Source organism: Crinia signifera, chromosome 5, assembly GCF_055691185.1.
Source record: "Crinia signifera chromosome 5, ASM5569118v1, whole genome shotgun sequence".
In the NCBI taxonomy this organism is placed as follows: Eukaryota; Metazoa; Chordata; class Amphibia; order Anura; family Myobatrachidae; genus Crinia; species Crinia signifera.
In genome coordinates, this window is record NC_139221.1 from 73,373,503 (window position 1) to 73,392,345 (window position 18,843).

Sequence of the window (18,843 nt, forward strand, 5' to 3'; positions counted from 1 at the left end):
GTCATTAGGTCGACATAAGCATTAGGTCAGCATTGGGAAGGTTAACAGTCAAAAGGTCAACCTAATAGAAACATAGAATTTGGCGGCAGATAAGAACCATTTGGCCCATCTAGTCTGCCCCTTTTTTTACCCTTCAGGTAATCTCAACCCTTTTGTATTCTTATTTCTTTGTAAGGATATTCATATGCCTATCCCAAGCATGTTTAAATTGTTCTACTGTCTTAGCCTCTACCACCTCTGATGGGATATAGACCTCTGTTTGGTTGACCCAATGACCCTCTAATTACAGGAGGAGAAATATATAGCACTAGGCACTAACATTTTAACTTCTAATGTTGCAAAAATGTAAAGGTAACGCTATAGTGTATACCAGGGCCTATTGTGACTAGTGATGTCTGGTCATAAGGTACAAAGGACCTCTCAAACATCTCTTCCCAAACCTTTCATGGTCACAGTGCTCTACAGTATTTTTTTCAGGGCACCCTATGCCAAGTGTTTCCTATTATAGTAAATATAATTGTGTTTCTATGACATCCTTCGGTTCAGTTATGTGGTGAGGTAGAGGATTTGCTTCTGCTTGTCCACATAATTTATGACTGGAAGCCACAAGCACTAGTTTAGCCTACTACATTGACCATAAGTAATACTCCTTTTACACCAAAATCCAGGATCCGACCCGGTATTTGGAACACGGTTCTAATCCGGGTTGGATCTGGGATTTTTCCTGTTTACACTGCGGTGCCGACCCACAGTGTAAATGGTGACGGCGATTGGAGATGACATCATCTCCAAGCGCCTGGACTGCCGATCACCGTGCTGGGTGCAAGCCCAGCACCAAGGTAATCTACTGGGCTGCCCCCAGCCTTCGTGCATGGCTAACCCCCAGTCCACAAGGTGAATGGATGAGGCACACAGGCATCCATTTACCTCTTTCCTGACTGCTGCTGTCTGCACAGGACAGCAGCAGAGGCTGTGTGTGCCCCCCCCGCCCAACCTCCATACTGACCACAAGACGCTGTGGTCAGGAGGTTGGACTCCCCCCATTGCTGTAAACTAGAGCAGGGTCGGATGACCCGGCATACCCATTTACACTGCTCTCCTCGTGGGTCCTACCCGCGTTCCACCCTGGTCAGGACCAGGGTAGAATTCGCAGGGAAATTGACCCGTGGTTTTTTTTCCAGCTACCCCTTTTACACCGACGCTGACCCGGGTCCACGAGAAAAAAACCTGAGTTTTTGTCTCCGTATAAAAGGGGAATAATTTTAATTGGTCCTTGGCCCTCAACCCAGAACACCCCGGTTTCCATGACACCCAGTTTGGGAAGGAATGGACTAATCTAGCCCAGTAACTGTATATTTTCTTATAAAATATGTATATTCTTGCTTACTAAATATACAGTAGTGGCTAGTGTTTGTTCAGCATGATTTAGAGCCTTGCACACCTTTGTCAGGGCTCATACACTGCTACATCTCCTTTCTATTATAAGTACTGTACAGCTGGCAAATACCACTTCTTACACAGTAGCAGCAGATGTCTGTTTGCTGTGGGTTTTAACACTTTACCAGTCAGTAATCCCAATTTTACATTTAGTATTTAGTACAATTCACTTTTATTAGCGTAGCAAAGTGCATTTTTCATTCTTATTAATACATGACAAATTTTGCTACTAGATTGCACAGAAAAAGTCCATAGATCAAAACACAGTAAGCTATTGTTACTTTACGGTTTAAAATGGCTTTATACGGCGTCTGCTTATGAAATATAATTTCAGTAGTAAAATAAAAACATTGTTTACATCTAAATTTTTTTTTTTTTTCTCTTCATTATAATACATTTATAGCAATAGTCCACAGTATGCTGGTTATTTTGACTAGCAAATGTGAGGTTGTGTAGCAAATCGCCAATATACCCTAAAATAGCCATTTAAAAGTTATAGTGCTAGGATGAAACTACTGTATAATGCCAATTTTGCTGTCTGTAAATTGGTATTAAATTACACTGCACACCAAATATTTCAAGCAGACTTTGTACGTTCCATCCATGTGGACATTTGTTTTAAAGTTTTGTATGAAGTGCTTTTGAACGCATCTAAAGGACCATACACACTGGGCGACTATGCCCAGCGTGTATGGACAGCGATGATCGCATTCGCACTGAGCAGCTTTCCCCCTGCCCGGTGCCGATGGAGGAGGATGGCGTTGCATAGCGGAGCGCTATGCAAAGCTGTCCTGAAAGCCGCTCATCTGCTGGTATAACCAGCAGATGAACGTCTTTCCTGGCGATGTTGCGGGAGTGCGCAGCAGCGCTCACCGCTCATTGCCGGGCCATACACACTGGGCGGCTTTGAGCTGAAAGCCGCTCAAACCTACTGTTTTGAGCGACTTTCAGTTCAAAGTCGCCCAGTGTGTAAGACATCCTTCCGCTATATTCATTTTTATTCTCTACAATAATAATCTGTTGGAATGCAACACCATTCTACTAATTTTTCACTATTTTATTGTTCTTTTACAATTTTCTTTGATTCAATTATGCTAAATGTGGCCTAACAATTGTCCATCTTTGCTTAGCACACCTCTGTAGTCTGTATGCCCCTTAAGTCTCTGCAGTCACATTCCAACAACTATGTTGCCCATGCTCAAGTGGTGGAAACTCAGTGCAGATACTGTACAGGTTAAATCCACAGGTACACAAAGCTTCACTCACCAGCCTGATACAGGCCGTACATATACAGTCTGATTCCCCATTCTGCCAATGCTGATCGCTGGACTCTGATGATCAACAAAATTTCATGTCAAAGATCCCTGACTCGCTCATTACAATCCTTGTTTGGTTCAGAATCAGAGAATAGAGTATTTCCAGCATGTTGGATTTTGCTGATGACCTGACCCTTTCGTCTGCAAAGTGGAGAATTGCCTTGATACTGATCCTCATGCCTGATGTGTGTGCCCTTCAAGAATACAAAGTTATTTGTTCATTGTAGCCATCCTATATTCATCTGGGCACGGTCAACAGGTTTATAACCTTTTATGCATAATTGGTTGTTGCTTAATTAGCCCAAGAAGCAAATGGAGTATGTATGCTCCTACGTTCAGTATAATTTCTTAATTGCTCAGGTGTTTCCTTTTTATTGGTACTTGTGTATTATAGGGGCGCCCCCGATGTTGGTCGTACAATGTTTTTATCGCATCGCATGCCATACACCCGATGGCATGCGATGCAACGTGATTTTTGCCCCGTATACAATGAAAAATTGTATAAGCACCCAAATGGGTGCTTACAATGTTAAATGCACCCCCACGCCACCCCCTAACTATAAACGTGAACCCGAAGTGTGGCGAGCGCAACGGTACGCGTCCTACGACCTTTTCATACCCCCACTATCCACTTTGGCGTGGAGTTGAGAATATAAAGTGTGGCGAGCGCAGCGAGGGGACGCGGTTACCTTCACAGGTATCCGCGTCCCCTCGCGGGCTTCACAGGTATCCGCGTCCCCTGGCGGGGCTCGCTGCGCTCGCCACGCTTCGGGCTCGGTGGCACGCTGCGCTCACCACACTTTCTATTCTCAACTCCACACCGACGTGGATAGTGGGGGTATGAAAAGGTCGTAGGACGCGTACCGCCGCCCCTCGCAGGCTCGCTGCGCTCGCCACGCTTTGGGTTCACGTTTATGGTGGGGGGTGCATTTAACATTGTAAGCACCCATAAGGGTGCTTATACAATTTTTAATCACATCGCATTGTATGCCATATACAATGTCATACAATTTTAAAATTGTATGACATTGTACAACATCACGCGATATCGCATCGCATACCTTTTGGTATGCGATGTGATGGGCGCCGCTATAATACACAAGTACCTTTTTTATTTAGCAGATGTTAACATTAATATCACACCACCATTTTATTGTGTATTACTGCGTTCACACTGCCAGTGTGAACAATACTCCTTTTACCTGCCATTTATATGCCGGGGACTGCAGCGCCGGACCCCCGTTTTTACTTCTAAGGCAAATTCCCGGGTGAAGCAATTTTACCCAGTAATTTTTCTTTAAACACAGGTTTTTTTTTTTCTCAGTGTGAACTGGTCAACTCTGGTTGGCATACTTGAGTTTTCAACCCGGGTAAAAAGCAAGGTTGGAGATCCAGGAATTTAGACCGGGATTGACCTGTTCACTAAATAGAAACCTGTGTTGAAAGGCAAATTACCGGCTCAACCTGCTAGACCCAGGAATTTGCCTAGCAACGAGAAAGGGGTATTGTGTGTGCATTTTGACAATTAATGTTACTGTTTAGGCCAGTGGTTCCCAAACTGTGTGCCTAGGCACCCTGGGGTGCCTCAGGACACTTGCAGGGGTGCCTTGGGTTGGTGGACCAAGATCAATTCATATTATTTATGGTCAATGTACCAGGCCAAACCAGTGCTTGTGACTGTCAATCCTAATATATGTGGACAAACAGAAGCAAATCCTGTCCCTCACCAGATAACTGTGACATATAAAACACAATGCACTTAATTTAATAATTTTTTTTTTTGAATTTCTCGATAAGAAGCATTTGACCTAGGGGTGCTTTGAAAATATTTTGATGCTCTAGGGTGCCATGATTCCAAAAAGTTTGGGAACCACTGGTTTGGGCCATTTATGCAAAATTATGATTAATCTGCTATTGTCTCACCATAGATAGGCAATCTAGATATCGTCCTGTTTTTCAGGCTGTGTGTTTGGTTGCTTATTTGCAGCTCAGTCTTCATTACTAGTTATATGTTGTCAGTGTTGCATTACCTTTTTGATGGGTGCTTTGCCCATTTTTTTTTTTGTGCTGCTCATGTCCAGCCCGGCTTACTGTGCCTTAGGCAGCAGAGGAGCTCACTGAGTGGTACTGCCCCTTCCAGAGGGGGGATCCTAGCTGCCCTATCTACCATGCACTGGACACAGACTGTAGGCATTGAAGACTCAGCCTGCCGAACAGGGGATGGAATGTTGGGAGAGAGAGTTTGTGGTGGCCTGCTGCTTACCTCCTGTGGTAGGGTTCTGTGCATTGTCCACGCCAGGTCTGCGCTCCAATGGCTGCCTCATGGTGCACCCAGCTTTGAGGAATTTCTGGTGGGAACACTGTGTTGTGCTTGTACATTTTGTGACAGGAAATCAGTGATGACCTTGTTGAGTACTATGTTGTTTTAAGTGTTACAGCTATACAAAGCAACGTGTTCTATTGATCTACAGTATGCTGGCATGGACCTACTTGTAACTGCTATGTAATTACTATTCCAGTTTGCTTCAAATTTATTAGTAATAAAAATGTAATACCTATTGGAATATCTGACTTAGAGGTCCAAATAGTTCTAGTCCTTATTTCTGAAGACCTTGAATAAAAGAATGTTGATTTATGATCTCCATGAAGTTGTTTAATACACTCCAAGCTAATTTACTGTGGTTGCTCTGAATATATACAAGTAGCCATGCGAAAAATTATGGTCCTAGAGGTATAAACCTGTCTAGAGGTGCTTTTATATAATGTTTTTATAATCCTTAATAATGAGATGTGAGAAACTGAGAATAGGACGTGCTATATCCAAGCTCTGCCGGAAAGGTTACCCTGAACACCATTCATATTTACCCGATTTGTTCAGACATTGTCAACTTGTTCATTCAGTGGTAACAGCTACTGGTGAGATAAATGTGACATATTTTCTGAGGACTTGTATTGAAATTGGTTTATAGTGCATATATTGCTTTCCTTGTAACGTGTTTCTTTTGCATAGATCCAAGCAGAATATAATCTGTTTACTAAACTGTTTTTCTGGCAATTGTCTGCCTTATCAGCTGACATTTGTATTGTACAACTGTCTATAAGTGCCGCATACATGGAACGACAATGTGAGCCCCACTTCTAGTGTTCCCCAGAACAGCCATGGCCAGCTTTGCTTGGCAGAACACACTTTCTTTAGCCTTTTTGTGTTTTTTTTTGCTCCCATTAAGTTTTTACTGATAGTGAAGTTTTTCATATAATGTTTAATACTTGTGTATCTTTTTTGCATACCATTTGGAATTGGTAAGTTGGATCAGGTTTGTAAGATGTAAAGGTTGTTGAAAAGCTAAGGTTTTCCGTGAATTTCTAACACGTAGATATGAAAAGCATACAATAAGGGAGTTGCCCAATGTTGGACAACCATGTGTGGCTCTCCTTGTGTGCCCACTGGTCCTGCTCATGCCAATTAGCCATGGCAGTGTGCCAAGTCCCTTTCAATATAGCATAACCATCATGGGTTGTCTCACAACCATATTATAAATGAAAGTTGGAAATGAAGTATACACATTTTATTCCACAATGGACAACCCCTTTTAATCTTTAGTTTGCCTTTGTGTTCTACTCATTTATACTGTATATTGAATACCGGTATGCCTTGTAGTGCATTTCTCTAGTATTGCTGTATATATGCCGCTATCACTTTCTTTATCAATCTACATTTTTCCATTTAAAAAAAATATATATATATTTATTGACCTTAATCTAAGTGGAGATTTGACATCCATTTAACAGTTGTAAAGTACATTTTTGTTATTTTAGTTTTGTTACATTAAATGTATTTTATAGTAGTTTGGTAACATTGAATATATCCATTTACAAAAAAAGTGTCATCGGCATTTAAAATTTCAATTTGAATGACTTTCCCTTCCTTTTTATTTCTACATTGACCTCTTTAGAACGTAACATATTCACTGTTTGTATAATATGTAATTAACATATTATTTCCTTGTGTGCATTTTTTTAAATCAATTTTTTTGGATGTTTGTAAAACACAGCTGGATGTATAATTTTAGTTCAATAATGTCATGTTCTTTCTGTCAGATCGCTCTCTTAAAGCTAGTGTCCCTTGGTACAATAATTGGAAAGACACATTGACGGAACTCAACAAGTCCAAGTTTTATTCAGGTAGTATTGGGGCTGGAAAATCATTGCCCTCTCCCTAATCCATGTCCGTTTTATTATTAGTCCCCTTTTCCCTTACTATTGTGCTAGGACTATCTAGCAACCTCTTAAGTGTGTTTTTTCCTATATATTGTAAAGCACTAGCAATGGATGACGGTGATGGTTATTTTTGATCTGACTCATGAAAATTTATTAACATTACCTTCTAAGCCAATGCTTGCTGTCCTAATTGTTCTGTTTTAATTTGTGTGATTAGCTTTGTTTCCTTTGTGTATCTAAAAGTTTTTTAGGCAGATAGCACGTTATAAATGTAGGTATAAGATGTTAAGAACTTTTAAAAAGAAAAACAATATATATAAATGGGTGCAAGTCTTCCTCAGCTCTCTAAAAGCGTTTCTGTTTGTAGGTCTTCTGCCTTAACGGCTGACTATAACTGGCGCAGCCCATGTGACCTCTATCAGGCCTAGAAGCATATGGTAGAGCACTGGTTCCAGAGGAAAACCCAAACATTAGATGACTGGACCATTGGGGCTGCATATTGTTTTTCGATTTATTATGTGTTAGAACATATAGAAATTAGGGTGGAAAGAATGTACAATTCACATGCTTTTGATAGGGCAGTATTCAATGAAAAACATTCTCTGTGCATGGCGAGAGATTTTTTCTCTCGCCATGCACTCTCCCTGTTCCGGAGCCTCCTGCTCCCACTATTCAATGTATTTAAGACTCGCCGCCACTCGCAGCGAGTCTTAACCCCTGCAGCGGACGAGCGTCCGCGGCAGGGAGCTTTCAGGGAGCCGGGGGATGGAAGCAGCCAGAGAGATTAAAGTCTCCCTGGCTGCTCCAGAGGAATGTGGACTGGGGAGGAGGGCTCCCCGGGACCCAGGCAGCACAGGCTGCCCCCCCCCCCCCTATAGCCAGCGGGGGACCCAGTATTCACTGCACCCGATCGTGCATATTAACGATCGGGTGCAGTGAATATATGAATATCTAATGAGCGGCCTGGCTCCGGCGGCTGCACTGTGTAAAAAAAAAAAAAATTTAATTTTTTTTTTAAATTAAATATATATTCATGTGCTATAAGCACATGAATAAAAATAACATGCCCCTTCACAGAAAAAAAAACCTGATTTTTTTTGACACCAAAATTAAAAAAAAAAAACCTTTTAGTTTAAAAGTTCACATTCCAGCTCTCCATCAAAAGATGGAGAATTTCTACACGGAGAGAGACGGCGAAAATCACTTAGAAAGACGGCGAATATTTCACATTGAATAGGGTGGTTCACTTTTGGAGAGCAAAATGCTCCGTCCAAGGCGAAAAAAGCAAAAATTCTCCATAAAACACGGAGAATTTTTCTCATTGAATACTGCCCATAGACTGGTGAAAATATTTGAATATTAACACAAATCTTTGCTGTGGAGTGTGACTTCAGTAATAGTTCGAGGAGAGCCCTAACATTTTTTATGGAGTTCAGTTAAATCTCCTGATGTCCTTTTTGGAATTAAAACTTATGGGTTAAAGATTTTTCTACGGATAAAATACAGTCCTTGTTACAGTGATTAATTCCATTAATTTAATGGCTGGAGAAAACACGGGTTGCATATATGTTGGTATATGTAGTGTAATGTAGAAAAGAAATAATAAAGTTCCCCATGTTTGCAAAACAGCACTTAATGGCTCTAGTTTTGTATATTTTATACAGAACTTCCGAATATTTGTCCTGGCGTCTTTTATTTTTATTTTCTATTTTACATATTTATAGGCATTTATTGCGTTGGTTTGTTTTTGATTGTTTATTTTTATAATGATTTTGTGTTTCGTTAACTTGTAAATTGTACATGTACAATACAATCAGAGGATTCATACTGAATGCATGAAAAACATAATTTGTTGATATGCTATTCAGCGCATGCCATAAAACAGGGCCCCCAATTTTAAATACGCACAGATTCGCTGGTGAATTGCGACCAAACACCCTCCAACAATCCTGAAAGTTGTTTTTAAATCTTTTATTGACAGGAAAATAAAGAAAACCGTGTATATGAGAATCAATGTGCATGTACTCTTGAGTAATACAATAATATACATCACATAAATAACAACAATTGGCAATATGCCCCTAACTAATCTGTGAAAGTAGAGCTAATGGGGGTTATTTTGGTTCACTCTTTCTGACAAATTCCTTCTTAGATGGACAAAACCATGTGCACTGCAGGTGAGGCAGATGTTAATTGTGCAGAGAGAGTTAGATTTGGATGGGGTTTTACTTCAAAGTGAGATCTATATTGCAGTGTAAAAATAAAGCAGTCAGTATTTTCCCTGCACAGAAACAAAATAACTCACCCAAATCTAATTATCTCTACACATTTTAAATCCCCCCCCCTCTGCAGTGCACATGGTTTTGTCCATCTAAGAAGGAATTTGTCAGAAAGAGTGAACCAAAATAACCCCCAAAGAGAGAGAACATCTACTATCAAACATAAACATATAGCACACATAAACAGCAGCCACCTAAATTGTGTCTTCAAAAATAATATAGTCAAAAGGGATCTGAATTATACCAGGATGTGAGGTAAAAACAAGGCCAGTTTAATTGGAGAAGACAATGTGCAGACATATGGGAGCAAGATATATATAATATATATTATATATATCTTGCTCCCATATGTCTGCACATTGTCTTCTCCAATTAAACTGGCCTTGTTTTTACCTCACATCCTGGTATAATTCAGATCCCTTTTGACTATATTATTTTTGAAGACACAATTTAGGTGGCTGCTGTTTATGTGTGCTATATGTTTATGTTTGATAGTAGATGTTCTCTCTCTTTGGGGGTTATTTTGGTTCACTCTTTCTGACAAATTAATATTCTGACAAAATAATATTTTGGCTGAACAGATTTCTTCTACTCCAGTATCTATTTCTCTATTATATCCCCAAACTTCCTCTTTATTTGTCATAGATTATATATTACCTCTGCCTAAAGAAGAGAGGGCTGGGATTATATATATATATATATATATATATATATATATATATATATATATATATATATATATATATATATATATATATATATATATATCTATATCTATCTATCCCAGCCCTCTCTTCTTTAGGCAGAGGTAATATATAATCTATGAAAAATAAAGAGGAAATTTGGGGATATAATAGAGAAATAGATACTGGAGTAGAAGAAATCTGTTCAACCAAAATATTATTTTTTTTTTTTTTTTTGTAGCTGTGGCAAGAGAATTTTAATACCTGGAAAGAGAGTTCTAGAAGTGTCCTTAGGATAAAGACCCCAAAATATCCAAGTTTTATCAAAAGTAAAAGAGATAGGAAGCATGTTTATATAATCCTGCAGTCTTAACCAAATGGCCTGCACCTGAGTACAGGACCATAAACAATGAACAATATCAGCAAAGAGGTACTACATTTATAACCTTTAGATATCATAGCACTACCTATCAATTTCATTTTTGGAGTAAAATGTGACCGATGCCAAATGTTTTGATACATTTCAGCAAAATATATTGATACTAGTTGTTTTTTAAGCTTATAATATATAGCTTTTAGTAGAATTTTAATGGGTATATCAGGAAAGTCCCTTTGCAACTTCAAAAGATCAACATTGCCTGTATCAATATTCCAAACCACAATTCCTATCCTCCTCTTTCAGCATCTTCAGTTACAATTCAAATGTGCACAAAAACGTTAAAACTTACTGTTCTTGCAATATACAAACTTTACTTATACCACTTTTTCACCAAAATGATTTGACCCGGATTTTTGTCCGGTTTCCACTGCACTGGGTTCCTGGGTTTTTCCCAGGTAGACACAGTTTCTACTGAAGGGAGAACCCGGGAAAGCAGTGCAGTGGGCTGGGACTAGGTGAACCAGAGTGCATCGGCTGGCATGCTTCGGAGACCGGCGGGTGGGTAGCAGGATTGTCAGGCAGCAGGTATCGGCAACCAGTGAGTAGGCAGCGGGCATTGGCCAGCCTCCCCTGCCCGGGTCAAAAAAAAATCCCCGGGCACTTCACCCATGATTTTTACCTTGTACCTGTTTTCACTAACAAAAATCCCAGATAGAATCCAATCTCAGAATTGAAAACACGATATTTTTGGGCCTAAATCCTGGGATCCTGCCGATCTTTATCACGGGATTGGCCTCTCTACTTCTAACATTGACTAAATAAACATGCAGACAAATAGATGTGCCCTGGGTAAGGAATACTAATACCTTTTTCACACCAGCCTAAACTCCCAAGTTGGGCCCAGGAACAACCCGCGACTAGTGCTGGCGTGAAAGGTTCCCGTGAATAATTTGCTGGGATTTCAGGGTTGCTCCCGGACCCTTCCCGGACTACATGCTGGTGTGAAAGGTACTTATCCGGCATCCCAGCTTCCATCGCTAGCCATGGTGCTGAAAGTGAGCGACGCACTCTGCGACGCTGAGAAAGCCGCCGGGTGAGTGCTGGGGACAGTGTGTGCCTCCCCTTCCGGCAGGAAGAAGAATAGACAGCAGCAACAGCAGAGTGGCTGGGGGCTTTAGGCAGTGCCCCGGTGACCACACAGGAGGAGGGACGGTCCAGGTGCCTGGAGGCAATCCCCGGTGTCCACATGGATCCCATCCATGTGGGGGTGGGACAGGTGCCCATCTGGGAGGTCAGGCCTGTGGGGGGTGGATGGTCTGGCCAATCCAAGACGCTCGCACACCCCCCGCATCCCACTCACAGCTCCGAGACAATCCCAGGCCAGCCCCGCCTGCATTACTCCATCGCCCGCACTCTTTCCCCCTCACACCAGAAAATGCAGGGACTAGGCTGGTGTAAAATGGGTGATCCCGAGCAAGTCCCTGCATTTTCTGGAGTTAAAATGGTATAATAGGTTGGTGAAATATTATTGCAGAGGGGGAGTTTTGAACAGACTTGTAACAACCAAATAAAGCACAACCGGAGATCTGTAGGTCTTTGTAGGACAATGGTGTGATGTAAATGCATCATGCCACTCCCACACACCCTCCTCTTGATATTAGTGTTCCTTGCTGGTTATCTCAGGATATATTGACTGCATAGGAGGCATTGGTTATTGACCTGTTACCAGGACATTTGAAAAGCAGATCAAACAATAAGATGAGTTTTACTAGCATTTCTTAAACATCGTTAAGCAACATGTGGCCCAATCGTTTTTATTTCCGATACCCGAACCGCATAAACACAAATGGTCTCTCATCAAGGTGTTGAACTTTGGGCTAATATCCTGTAACATCTGGGGTTTTGAACAGCTATCTTTGTATTTTAAGTGCCATTATTACTTCAACATGTTTCAAATAATGGGGCAGATGTATTCGTATTAAGCCGTAAAAAGAGATTATTTCGAGTGTGATAAACGTCCAACCAATAAGCATCTAACTGCCCATTTTTCAAACACAGCCTGTAACATGACAGGAGATGATTGGCTTTATGTTTATCACTCCTTATCACCCTCACAGTTATCTCTTTTTAAGGCTTAATACATTTGCCCCCAAAAATGGTTATGTGAAAATGGGGTTTTAATTCAGGGGATATTTCTGGCAGCAGTGTAGGATCACTTTATTTACCTTTTCAATACTACAATCTCTTAAAGAGAAACTTGATTGTAACCTGAAAATTCCTTCTCAAAGGAACTAATCAGCGCCGTAACACACGGGGCGACTTTAACCCTGTCCTGAGCGATGTAGTTTAACACCAATAGCTCAGCGCACGTTGCTGACACACATGCTGTGCACCAGCAATGTGTGGTGAACAGTCTGTGCTCCCTCACTTTCTTAAACCACATGCGGCATGATCTAACTAGATATTTTCTACATCTGGTTAAGATCTGCGCAGGCCATGGTGACACGTAGGTTCATAACCGGCTCTCGGGGCAAACACACATATTGGTCTGTGCTTAATTTCTAAGCGATTTAGACAGACCGCTTCGGACATGGACTAAGTGCACGCAGTACCGAAGTGATCTGAATGAGGCCCATTATGCATAGTGTGTGTCTCCAATAAGCAGCTGCTTGGATCTGCGATAGCACATGGGATCAGCGACTTATCCCTGATCCAATATGTTTTTGCTGTATGGGGCCAGTCATTAATAGTGATATCCATCTGTTTAGTTTGCCATTTTATCAGCCAAAGCGACATCAGACAGGCTGAAAATCTGCACTTTTCTCCGATTTTCTAATTTAAAATTTTTTCTCCGATTTTCTAATTTAAAATCGATGTAATAGAAGTGCCGGTTTTTCGACGGTTGGAAAATGCGTCTGTTTTTGACTATTTTCCACTGATGCAGATTTGACTTGTTATGAATGTCGAAACTGCAACAAAACATTCATATGTCTGGACTTTTTTTTGTCTAGCTGAAAAATCCAGTGATATTGAATACACCCCATAGTTGTTTTGCCTATGTTTCTCTTATATTTTCACCTGTGCTATTTAAAATCCTCATGTAATGGTATTTTGAATTTGTTTCTTGTTTATTTGTATTCCGATGTGTCCCCCCCCCTCTTTAATAGAGAACTCAAACATATAAATCTTCCCCTCCGCGGTAATCTGTAATCTGCAATACCAGATGCTGATCCACTGTGGTTAGAGAGATGATCATGCACGTCCCAACACATTCCATAGTCCGTGGCTCAATCGGTCCTGTCGCTCTGTACACCCTAATTGCGGAACGCACCCACTGTGTGACTTTGCTCCATTCCTTGTACATCGTTATTACGTCCAGCTCCGAATCGTGACCACTCTACTTCTCCAGGCAAAGTGGTTTGAAGAGTTTGAAAGTAATTGGTGTTCAGCATGAAGTTGTAGAACTGCTATCCAACAGGCTGAGTTGTCAACTTTACCAGAGTTCACAGCAGCTAATTGATCAATTTATTTAACAATTACAGTGGATGTTCTGTATATAAGTGTGAAAAAATAGAACAAAGTGTGGGTGTTAATGTATGCTGGCCAATTGTTTTCTGATGGCTGTCCTGGTTTTTAAAGTGAGTGGCTCCTACACTGCCAGTAGGGTATATATCAAATTTACAATTGCAAAGTTGCAATATGATTTTCATACCATTTTTAATCTTTAAGGTTACATGTATTCAAATTTGACATATTATTCATTTGCATTGAACTTCCTTTTAAAGAAAAATGTGGCAAAGCATGTGAATGTGATTCGGTTTGATAAAGTTTTGGGAAACAAGTTTAAAATACTTCCGTATAAAGGTCTTACACATAATGAAGGAATATTACTTTTGAGTGTTTGTGTGTTTAGCTAGCATTTTAGATGATAGATATTTGTGTACATATGTACATATTTTTGGCAACAATCCTCATCCAGTAATACCCCTTTCACACAGAAAAGCTAATTACTGAGTTAAACATTTCTACCTGGTAATCTGTTGCTCAACACGGGTTCTTTGCTTGTGTAAAAGGGTCGAACCGGGAAAAAACAGGTTTGCATACCCGTGAATTTCAATCTGGGTTGACCCTTTCACACAGAAGAAATACCCATGTTAATCAGCAAATTACCAGGTAGAAAAGTTTAACCTGGTAATTTGCTTTTCTGTGTGCAAGGTGGGACCTGCAAAACATCCCGGCACTCGAATGCCAGGTAAAATCCATTATTCAGGGACCGTTCTGTATGAAAGTGATATCAGTCTACTTAACTTCAGTTTGTACCAATCACTGCTTATACAGGAAAGTCATTTTTTTTAGGTTTCACTAATTCTTTTTATAATTAAAGCTTTATCCCTTTGTCAAGTTGTTTCTGTGTAAATATATAAATGTAAAGATTAATTCAATGTTTTCCTTATTTCTGTTATAGCAACTACAACTTGGTTTGAGTCCTATCGGGAGAGCTTTTTCCAGTGCATGCCGGCCTCGGATCATGAGTTTTTAAACCATTATTTGGCCTGTATCCTTTTCAGCGTAAATTTATATTGCATTTCATGGCTGTGACTGGGGTCTTTTTTTGTGTACTGTGTTGTCCAAGTTGCTAATTATACTCTACTATTAGTATATCTGTAAAATATTTAATTGAAACACTTAACTCATGTGGATAGAATACTGTGGTAAAACTAGCTCTTGTGGCAGTAGTGACTTCACTTGACTGTGTAAGGCTTCAGACAACATTTACAAACCAGGCTTTTTGTCATTCTATTTTATCATGTGTGCCTATCGACTCACAAACACACACGTTTCTTTCCCCTGCATACCCAAAGCTGGTATGCATAGCTAAGAAGTCATGTGCCTAGTAGTATTTATTTATTTATTTATTTATTTATTTATTAACAATTTCTTATATAGCGCAGCATATTCCGTTGTGCTTTACAAAGGAGACAGTGATACAACAAACAGGGTATTTACAGACAGTAAAAATGTAGGAGAGCCCTGCTCGCAAGCTTACAATAGTTCTATCTGAGGCTTGGTATTCTGAAGAAAACAGCTAGTTGGTAGAATAAAAACAATAAAATATTTGTTTTTTTTATGAGGGTTGTTACTGTTTGTGTAGCCCTGAGCCATGATGACACATTGATTTCAAACCTCTCAATGATCTCTTCTTCAAAAATGTTAATTAATTTAATTTAAATGAGGGTCCCCTCTAAATAGAAACTTACGTCATGGAGAGATTTAGGGACTTAAGCCAGCCATACATCTACAGATCGATTGTCGGATCTGGCTGGTTGGAACAAAATCCTGGTAACTGATGAGAGCAAATGACAGTTGACCATTTGCTTTGAAATGCTGGAAAGCTCCCAAACTGTCATTCAGATATTCCCAGGTTTTTGTTCCAACCAGTCCAATCTGATAATCGATCTGTAGATGTATGGCCAGCTTTACCCATATTTCTGTTTTTCATAAATCCAGTGTATAAAGGGATAAATGGAAAATGAATGCATGCTTATAATTGTTGGCCTCCTATTAAACAAATATCGATTCATGAAGACAAAGGTACTCTTTACCTAGAACGGCGCCCATCGCGGTGATCGCGACATCGCGGGCAGTACATAAACGGCCGCGACGCGATGCCCGCGATCACCGCGATTTTCCCATAGGGAACAATGTTAAAAAGCCTGATTGACCGCGATTTTGCATTCAATGCCTCAATGCCCGCGATTTTCACATAGGAATCAATGTTAAATGGGCTACAGAGCCCAAATAGGCAGAATTAACCCTTAAATATCCCCCCAATTTTTGTACGCCACCCCACGATCCACGCCAACCCGAAGCGTGGCGAGCGCAGCGAGCCCGCGAGGGGCGGCGGTACGCGTCCTCCGACCTTTTCATGCCCTACTATCCACGTCGGCGTGGAGTTGAGAATAGAATAGTGTGGCGAGCGTAGCGAGCCACCGAGCCCGAAGCGTGGCGAGCGGACGCGGATACCTTCACAGGTAAACGCGTCCCCTCGCGGGCTTCACAGGTGTCCGCTTTTCGCCACGGATACCTGTGAAGCCCGCGAGGGGACGCGTATAACTGTGAAGGTATCCGCGTCCCCTCGCGGGGCTCGCTGCGCTCGCCACGCTTCGGGCTCGGTGGCTCGCTGCGCTCGCCACACTATTCTATTCTCAACTCCACGCCGACGTGGATAGTAGGGCATGAAAAGGTTGGAGGACGCGTACCGCCGCCCCTCGGGGGCTCGCTGCGCTCGCCACGCTTCGGGTTGGCGTGGATCGTGGGGTGGCGTACAAAAATTGGGGTGACATTTAAGGGTTAATTGTGCCTATTTGGGCTCTGTAGCCCATTTAACATTGATTCCTATGTGAAAATCGCGGGCATTGAGGCATTTTAAAGTAAAATCGCGGTCAATCAGGCTTTTTAACATTGTTCCCTATGGGAAAATCGCAGTGATCGCGGGTACACGATTTTTATGTACCCGCGATTTACCCGCGATGACCGCGATTTTTTACCCCCGACGCCCGCGATTCTAATCGCGGGCGCCGTTCTAGGTAAAGAGTACCAAGACAAATTGTGTGAATAGGCTGTTTGTTAAGCACAAACAATCCAAACCAGCGTTTGTGCGCCTTGTCGTAGTTACTGTGAGTGTTGGAAAACTGACGTCATCATTTGTTATCTTGTTGTTTATGTAAAATGTTTCTTAGTCATAACTGTCCAGCTGCCTTGTGATCTAGTGGGAATACTGAGACTGATCTCCTGTTTACATAGTTCTCAAGCTCATCAGAAAGCCTTCACAGCCCCTTCATCATGTATTTACTGTATCTATTACTATTTACATTGCCCTCTAAGGTGATGTGGCAATATACACCATGCCTAGTATCTAAACCCCACAGTATAGTACAGCCATTTAATCCTACATCTAGTTTTGGCATGCACTGCACTGTGTGAGAATTGGGAGTTGGAGGGCCCCTAACCATGGACAGATGGTGGGTAAACTACCAACTAACCGGCACAGACTGTGACATGACGGTTCAGAGCTGATTGTCTGGTACTTTATCACTCTACACTTAATCACTTTTCAAGGCTTAGTACATCTGGCTACATGTACAGTAGACATTTCCCTGTGTAGATCACCAATTATAGTGCACTTTTAAAAGAACTATGGGATTTATAAAGTAACCATAGTATTCTTTTTACATTTTAATGAACTTTACCCACCTTAGACATTTGCAGTAAAGTATTTAGCGTTGCTCATTGGTATTGCTATGAATGGCAAACTCTGTCCACATTTGGTTTTGTTTAGTGTTGTATTTGTGTTGTGTTACTTCAAAATCACACCACCGTATTATTCAAAAGACCCGTCTAAAGGCGCGTACACACGTTTCAATTCCGTATTCGATTTCTATTAGATATGGACTATTCCAGGTGCTCTGAAGTTTTTTCTACTCCTTTTCGATTTCCACTTCTTTCTATTCGATGTGCATTTGATTTGCTTTTAGATCAACACTAGCTTCAGGCAGGAGATGGACATTGAATCGAATGCTGCAGTGAACACCTTAGAGATCAACACTAGCTTCAGGCAGGAGATGGACATTGAATCGAATGCTGCAGTGAACACCTTAGAGATCAACACTAGCTTCAGGCAGGAGATGGACATTGAATCGAATGCTGCAGTGAACACCTTAGATTTGCACTATCTACTATTAGACTATCACTACTATTTGCTGACAAGACTATTTTTCTATTTGATTTACACTACACGGGAGCATGCATTGGGATCGAATCTGCATCGACTGTAGAAAAGCCAGTCGATGCCCATTCGATTTTGCTTCTATAAGCAAAATCTCACGATGTGTATGCTCTATAAATGTGTGTGTTTGTTTTTTTTTGTTTTATTTAAAATAAAAAATGTACAATCAAAAACAGCGCAAACAGGTCCATAGTAATGATCACAATACAGTTCAGATTTTTCTGTAGCAGAAAGGAGAACACATAATGGGAGATTTGGGAAGCATGCACAAAAAAGGGTGGCCTCTGTGTCAGTGGTGATCATGGAACCTCTGGTCAATAGACTGTCAACACAATTGGTTCATATAGTTTCTAAACTTTGTTGCTATAGTCACTTGGGTCTTTTTCTTGTAGAGATTAAAGCCGGCTAGATGTAAGCCTTTTTATGTCCAACCATTGTACTTTGGGAATTACCATTAAGTTGCAGCTCCTATCCAATGGGAGAGGGCGAATAAAATACAGTTGTTTCATCTAAAAATAGCATTTATGTCTTTGCTCCCAAGACAATCTTGCCATTTTTTAAACATTGAAATTGCAAGCAAGAGAAATAAAGCAAGGTACTTGTATACTATCACGGCTCCCATCGCATGCCATATGTAATGGCATGCGATGCGATTTTACCGGGTTTTTAACGCATTTGTGAAAAAATCGCATGTGATCGCATGCGATGTCATTTTTCACAGAAATCATGGACATGTGTTCAAATC

At 40.9% G+C, this 18,843-nt stretch overlaps 1 protein-coding gene across 4 annotated transcripts in view; it reads left to right on the forward strand.

Moving 5' to 3' along the window:
• TRAPPC8 (trafficking protein particle complex subunit 8) overlaps positions 1 to 18,843 on the forward strand; it is a 117,691-nt gene that overhangs the window by 4,042 nt on the left and 94,806 nt on the right. For 2 of the 4 annotated variants that reach the window (XM_083187467.1, XM_083187468.1), the window contains exons 3-4: positions 6,852 to 6,935; positions 14,778 to 14,867. In XM_083187467.1, coding sequence (XP_083043593.1) covers positions 6,852 to 6,935; positions 14,778 to 14,867 — 174 coding nt within the window. The remainder of the gene's footprint in view (positions 1 to 6,851; positions 6,936 to 14,777; positions 14,868 to 18,843) is intronic. The other 2 variants (XM_083187469.1, XM_083187470.1) reach the window with 1 other exon arrangement.